General features: G+C 40.5%; 1 protein-coding gene across 1 annotated transcript in view; it reads right to left on the bottom strand.

Moving 5' to 3' along the window:
- The window catches only part of NAA30 (N-alpha-acetyltransferase 30, NatC catalytic subunit), a 21,866-nt gene that overhangs the window by 13,311 nt on the left and 1,096 nt on the right, over window positions 1-7,459 (bottom strand). The window contains exon 2 of the mRNA XM_035897522.1: window positions 6,867-7,452. Coding sequence (XP_035753415.1) covers window positions 6,867-7,452 — 586 coding nt within the window. The remainder of the gene's footprint in view (window positions 1-6,866; window positions 7,453-7,459) is intronic.

Below are 7,459 nucleotides of genomic sequence, written 5' to 3' on the forward strand. Positions count from 1 at the left end.
AAAGAGTGTAAGAAAAACTAAGTCCTCTGTTAAATGAAGGATTAGGCAGCATGAGAGATTAATGACATTATAACCTGCAGCAGTAAAACCAAATAATGCTGCAGAAGAGGAGAGCATCCAAGGGGAGAATGAATTACTATTCATTCAGGAAAGACTGACAGAGATAAAAAAGAAACTTATAATTGTACGTATGGGTGTATAAGTGGATCCAGAGACTTTGATAGACCTGTATCTGCAGGGGGAACTAGCCTTCGGCTCAAGTGTAGCAACTAAACCGAGACTACAGCACATGACTGGCACAGCATGTGCTGGCACAAGTGCTTCTGGATAACCCGAATTTACAACAGTAAGACACATGGAATGAAAAGGACTTGCCAGAGCCAGTATTGCCAGGCCTGAGTGCAGCCCACCTGTGAACCCAGTGCTCGCTTCTCCAAAGTCTATGGTATATACTCTATAGTCTCCCAACTACCTGAACCTTTCTGTCTACAGCTTGTAGGCTAAGACTCTACGGACAGAAGACTCATTCATGCAGATCATACTGCAGGCACAGATCCACAGTTTTTTCACCCCAAGAAGACTAACATCTTCTAGCATCTCTACCTGGATGGTGGGTTATTAACCAAGTTAGCTGGCAACCAGAAGCTGTATCTAAGGTGAAATGAAGCAGCTCAAAATGTACGAGCTGCAATTCCAAAGCTCTATGATACAGTGTGATCCTGACACCCTCCTTAATATAGTTTAAGCTCATCAGGCAAATATAATTATTGCTAAGGTTTTATTTGGCAGGAAAACACATTTTTCTAGCAGTATTCAAGAACAACCCTGAACAATCTAAACAAGTGGTTTTTTAAAACCAAAAACTGTAGCATGATCTAAATGGACTGAAATACACAAGCCTCTAAGCAGTCTTTCATTTGTTCTAAAACACAGTTTATTCCATAGAAAATAAAAGCTGTACTTATACTAAAACTGGCTATGCAAAGTGTCAGCTCAAGGCAAGTTTTGTATCTCAGCTCAGACCTGAGAAAACCAGGGAGTTAAATAAAGAGTATCATCAGACAGACTGTGCATAACATTGCTATAATTATGCAGAGTACCTAGATGTAATCTTATACCTCACTAAAAAAAAAAAAAAAAAAACCACACCACAAACTAGCATGTTATAGTTATGCTTTGCCCCGAAGTGAACACGTGCAAATTGTTGATCATAACAGTCATGTGGAGAATTTTTAAGATTTTTTTTTTTTTTTTTACATGCTTCAAGAGCAGTGACATTCTAGACATTGTGTATCTGTGTTCTTTCTTGTTTAGGGCACTTTTTAGAAAGGCCCTAGAAAGTTCATGAATCGTATATTTAAAACACTAAATGAACAGTGAAGAATTTTGTTTCAGTGATCAAAGAAGCAAACACCCACTGGTTTTACCACTGCTGCCAGAGAGCTGAATAAAGCATGGCTTTGTTACCAGTTCCCCAAACACTTAAATCTATGTCTCTGTCTTTAGGCAGGTAAGTCTGCCAGTTAATCCATGGCTGTTCCACATAGAGAGGGAGTGCTGCACTTCCACCTCAATTTGAGGGGTTTTGTTGCCCTTCCTCTCCTTTCTTCTTCTCTCCAACCTTATCTAAACCTGGAAACTAACCTAAAATGTGATGTTAAACTTTGTAATTTAATTCCCTGGAGAAGGTTAAACTGTGTAAATAAAAAAACCCAGACTGAAATAGGGATAGCAGGGAGGAGAGAGAAAAAGTAGTTCCCACACAACACCACTTATGAAAAGACAATCATGGGCCAAATTTTCTTTTCAGGTATGTAAGTTTCTGCAAACAGAATTCAGCCCAAGTTACTATTATATATTATAACCCTCACAGAGTACTATAAGATGTACTTCAATTTTAAGTCATTAGCAGGATTAACATACCTGAATTAAAATCCACTATTTGCATCAACTTTGTTCTTATGAGTAAATTTAAATGTTTAAGACAAACTAGATTTTAATACTGTTGTATTGCAACCATGTATTGCTAGGAGAGTTAGCACTGAAATGTCTGTGAATCAGCAAGGACATGACTTTTCACAAAATTAAGCAATTGGCATTAATTTCATTAGCAAAGATGGCATTATGTCTGTCAGCCACATCCCGAGTATGCATTTCATACCCAAATCCCTTGACATTTGTTCCAATTTAAAGAAGATCAAAACAACCAGCTAGCCCCTGAAAGAGAAATACTTCACGATTCAATTGTAGTAGAACCTGTGCTACTGCAATACAGCTTCCCTTTCGCACATGCACCAAAATCCATCCTAAAGTATCACATAAACAGCTCTGCATGAATCCTTTGGCTTACGTTTAGTGATCAGGTTACTGAATGCCATTAGAGGATACATTTAGGCTAATGGTTTTAACCTGAAGTCCGGCAGTTCAGTCAGAGCTCTTTATGATACTGGGCAAATCACTAAGTCGCTCCGCTTCCTCTCTATGCAACTGGACACGAGTAACTCCCTCCTGTGCAAGGGCATTGCCAGAACAACCCCACTAGCTGTTGTTGCGTACTCAGATGCTGCAATGACCAAAGTTTTCACAAAGCTGCTGACAGTGAGAAGCAGCGCAGCAAGCCTGTATCTAAACCCACGATCATTCCTAAGAGGAAACTGAAATACAGAGAGAGTTTGCAAATTGGGAATGGTTGTTACAGAATTTCTTCCTACTGCCTACTTCCACGTGCCATGAGGCTACGAAGACTTCCCAGACAGTTTCCTAACTTTTCTGGTTCCTCTTTTATGCCCCAAGTTTTCTGCAACCGAAAAACCAGGGACGATGTGGAATCATAGAATTGTTTAGGCTGGAAAAGACCTTTAAGATCATTAAGTCCAACCGTTAACCTAGCACTGCCAAGTCCATCATTAAACCATGTCCCTAAGCACCACACCTACATGACTTTTAAATACCTCCAGGGATAGGGACTCAACCACTTCCCTGGGCAGCCTGTTCCAGTGCCTGACAAATGTCTAACAAGTCTTAATTTCAACATGAAGTACGCTTAGACTCTTGAATAAAATCCAATTAAAAAAAAAAGGCAAAGCATTAATATAAAACAAGATCTTAACTGCAGTCATTTACGATTTACAACACATCTAATACCACTTACATGGAATTAATAGGTTATTTTTAAACTTGTGAAAGTTTAAATTATAAATGCTGCTATAGCTAGTGGCAAAGTTAAGAACCCAATAAAAGCACAGATTTTCCAGATTTTTCGTAAAAGGCAGCTGAATGATGCAGTACTGTGAAATACAGGAGAGGTTACAACACTCAGCCAGAACTCTGCTTTTATTACATCCTGCCTTATCCAAACTTTGGCAGAAAGCAAGGTTTCCTAAGCTCACCTCTCCCACGCTGAAGTATTTTGAAAACAATTTTCTGAAACATTTAAGGTATCAGTTCTAAATGGAAGTTTTAAAACTTTAAACACTGCTAAGACTAGAAGCTGCAAAAACACTTTAAAAGGAAGCTACAACTTTGAAAATGCATTTACAATCCATATAGGGACAAAGCTGTAGCAATGCTTAAAAATGCTTCACGTGAAACAAAAGCTACCCCTTCCCTCTGTCATTTTTGGACAGAGGAGTGATTATCATAGAACATTTGAAGAGAAACTGGGCTGACAGAGTTCCTGGGAATTAAAAACCAGGCACTTACAACAGGGCATCCACACCCAGCACACAGTGCAAACCTGCTCTTCCAAAGACAGACGACACCTGAGTTTAAGCAGACAGTTGCAGTTTACGGAGGAAAAGGTTATTACCTTTCAAAAGCTCGGTCAGATAAAGCTGCAGCGTAACACTTCAGAACTGACCATCAAGTATTCCCAACTTGTTACCCCTAAAGTCAGGAAGACAGTTACACAGATGAATTTCACATTAAAAAGAAGAGGTTCTGAAGATTCCTACTATCTCCAGGCCCTTTTCAAGTGGAATATGAACTTCTTTGTTGAGTGTACAGTTAGGAAGTGGTTTGATACAGCAAAACCATGCTAGTGACTAGTTAGGATTGGTCCTATGCCTTCCCTCAAGCTGTGCATTCTCACCTCTTCCCTTGCACCAACACCAGTGCTTGTGACATCCTACTACGGATATGTTTGGAGCCTTAAGCCAACAGAAACCTGACCCTAAAACATATATATACACACACACATGTTTATACATGTATGGTAGTGGAGGGAGGGCTATCTTAGCTTCCCAAATCAGAGGAACACAAGGGTTGGCACAAGCCAGGAAGAATTGAACAGAAAGGAAAAGTAAGTAGCCCTTTCAGTTGCATTAGCCATTAGAGCAATGGTGCACCTGGGGAAGGCCAAGCCAAAACTCAGCAAGTTTCAAACCCATGAGAGAATCATCGAAAGGAATAATGCTAATAACGGCCCCAGAAAACAGCTCTGCATCGCTGGGTATCCAAAATGCTAGATAGCAAAATCATGGTGTTTAACGTGGTTTACTGAACAAATATCAGCAAGGGACAACTGCTGATCATTTATGGAAAATAAACATCCCGTCTTCAAGTTTAAATGGTGTTAGTACTTTCCCCTCATGTGCTGAGAAAGGGAAAGGAGCCCATGACAGTGCAATGAAGACAGGGTAGTATGCATTGAAGTTTCTGAAAATGGTGATGGTAAAATTCAGTAAAAGAACTGATTGAACAACTACAGATATTTTTTCAAATACAATCAAATTGCAGTCTAACCCCTCTCCCCAAGAACAGTCAAAACCTGAAACCAGAAGGGTGTGAGGCCACAAGGCATTCAAGACAAATGACTCTATGAGATCAGGCACTATGCTTCTGTTCACCATCCTGACACTGTTCCTGCTAATTGGAATATGCAGTCCCTGACTGAAGATAAATATTTTAAAGAGACTTATTAGATAGAAGTAGTTCAGGAATCCATTAACTGCAGGAACAAATTAAATTTTATAGAACAGAAAGTCTTCAAGACAACCTCTAAAAAAAAAACCTTAAAAATACTAAAACCAGTCACAAAAAACACTCATCAAATTTGACTCGACATACTGCAAGAGCTTCCAATTATTAAGTAGATAACAATTTGCTAACAGCTTTAGCCATTCATAGCCACATATTCTTCACTACAGTGTTAGGTACTTTACATTGTTCCACCCTTCAAAAAAAGGGCAAATTGAGTAGAATTATACATAGTTTGAGTAAAGGTTTGTTGATTCTTCAAGACTATTAAAAAAAGAAGCTGTCACGAAAAAATAAGCTTAAGACACTTTCTTTTCCATGAGTGATATCTTATTCTTTGAACGCACTTGTTAAAAATAAGTATTAGAAATCATCTGGTTTAGTGCTCTGTCAAACAAATTGCCATTGTTCTTTTCATAACAAAATTCTCAAGTTACTCCCTGACAAAAAAATGTGATCTAATAGTATCCAACATTGCCTTGGCATTACCAGTGCTACACTTGATGCTGAAAGTATGGACATTTATTTGTAGTTCACACACATTTCTTTTCAGTATGAGGTAAATCAGTCACCCACATAGATCAGTGCTTGGAAAATACCATTCTGCTCTGATCAGCATCCTTGTAATGGCACACATGACTTTGCATCAATGTTTTCAAATATTTTTGTATTTCTATTTTGTTCCAGAAGGTAATGCTTTGCTCAACTTCCTATAATCTTACTGTATTCCATCTTCAGGGTTTTAAGAGGCACAGTTCTGAAAATACTCCTATGAATCATAGAAATCCCGCTATAAATTATACCAGACCCTAAACCAAGAACATTCAGGAAGTTTAAGGCCAGATGGATTCCATTAGCCTCACCTCCTGTACTCATATCCTATTAAAATTTTACAGAACTAATCCTGAATTGAAGAGTGTCTTGGCTCTGGCTAAATCATACCTTTCAGAGAGGTGTCCAGCCTTGATTAAAACATTTACCTTAGCAAGAAAGTGCCATACACCCCCATAAATGTTCTGTTTTGCAGACTTAAGCGTTCCCACGAATAAACTAAACACAGGTACGCTCCCACTATGCATGTATACCCCTCAGGCCAACTTCTACTCAGCTTCATATACCTGTGGATGGATTACCATCCTAAAAGCATGCTTTTCAACTGAGACAAGTTCTTCCATAAGAAGTGCTAAACATTTAGAAAGACAGGGTGACAGCTAAATCAATTTCTTCAGTAGTGCAGTAGGAAGAATATAAAACTAAATACGTCGTTAGTACAGCAAGACAGTCTGAGCATCATGATAATTTCTGTGTGCTCCATACACTATCACATCTTTAAGAATTAATACAGTTGTACTTGTCTTTTTCAAAGCTAGTAGATCAAAAAGTCTACAAAACCTTTAACAGTGTCTCTCCAGATATGACTTAACATCTACGCTACCTACCCTAGCCATGCTGAAGTCTGTTTTAAAACCAATGTGCAAGAATTACTAAGCACTCATAAGACACTAGTGGACTAAGCACTTTCTTTTTCAAATACAAACCTAGGAATTGAGACAGAATGATAAAATGATCTACCAAGGGTCATAAAAGTCAACGTCAAAACCAAGATTAGAAGCCTTGAATTCCTGGATCCTAGCCCTGTGCTCAAACTCTCTCCCTACTACTTAAAACATCTATTAACAAATGTAGGAACTTCAGGCATATGCTTTACTTACACATGCACTGGTCACAAGTGGACTTCATTAGAAAGACAGGTACTTCCAAAAAAGCTTGGTGTTATCCACAAAAGATTATTAGAAGTATTTCTGCAAATGTCAACCCTTTAATCCTCTCCTCCCCAGCCCCAAACCACTCCCAATTCCTGCCCTCCCTTGCCCCCTCCCGGCACTTACCAAAAAGCAAAGTTGTGGCCAGTTGTGGATAAAATACCTATATGTGTAAATGGAGTAGGGTTCAGACAGATCTTTGGTGATCAGTCTCATGATATCGGGCATCTGCAGCTCTGACTCGTATCGGACGTATCGTATCGTAAGGTCCTCCTCGGGCTGAGAGTCCGTTCCCGAGCCTTTCAAACTGCAAGCTGCTAAGGACCTGGAGAGTAGCAGCAGGGACTCCTCCTCCTCCCCTCCTTCATCCCCCTCCTCCTGCTCTTCCTCCTCCAAGCCAGTCCCTCCTGCCAGTCCATTGCGGGCTGCAGTCTTAGCAGCAGTAGTTGTGGCAGCAGGCTGGCTCCTGTCCCCTGTTGCTGCTGCTGCTGGGGGAGAAGGAGGAGGAGAGGGTGCAGTCCTTCCCTGGGGAGGGAGGTGGTTGGTAAGGGGGGACGAGCACGGTGCTGTGGTCGGGGGCGACGACTGCTGCTGCTGTCCGGAGCCCATTGTTTTGCTGGCTCGCTTGTTCTCCAGCCCCTCGGGGGCTGCCCCTGCCTCCGAGCCGAGGATCTTGCTCTTGAGGGAGGCCCGCAGGTGCCGCAGCTCCGGGCTGACGG

This window comes from Egretta garzetta, unplaced genomic scaffold (assembly GCF_000687185.1).
Source record: "Egretta garzetta isolate BGI_Z169 unplaced genomic scaffold, ASM68718v1 scaffold647, whole genome shotgun sequence".
Lineage (NCBI taxonomy): Eukaryota > Metazoa > Chordata > Aves > Pelecaniformes > Ardeidae > Egretta > Egretta garzetta.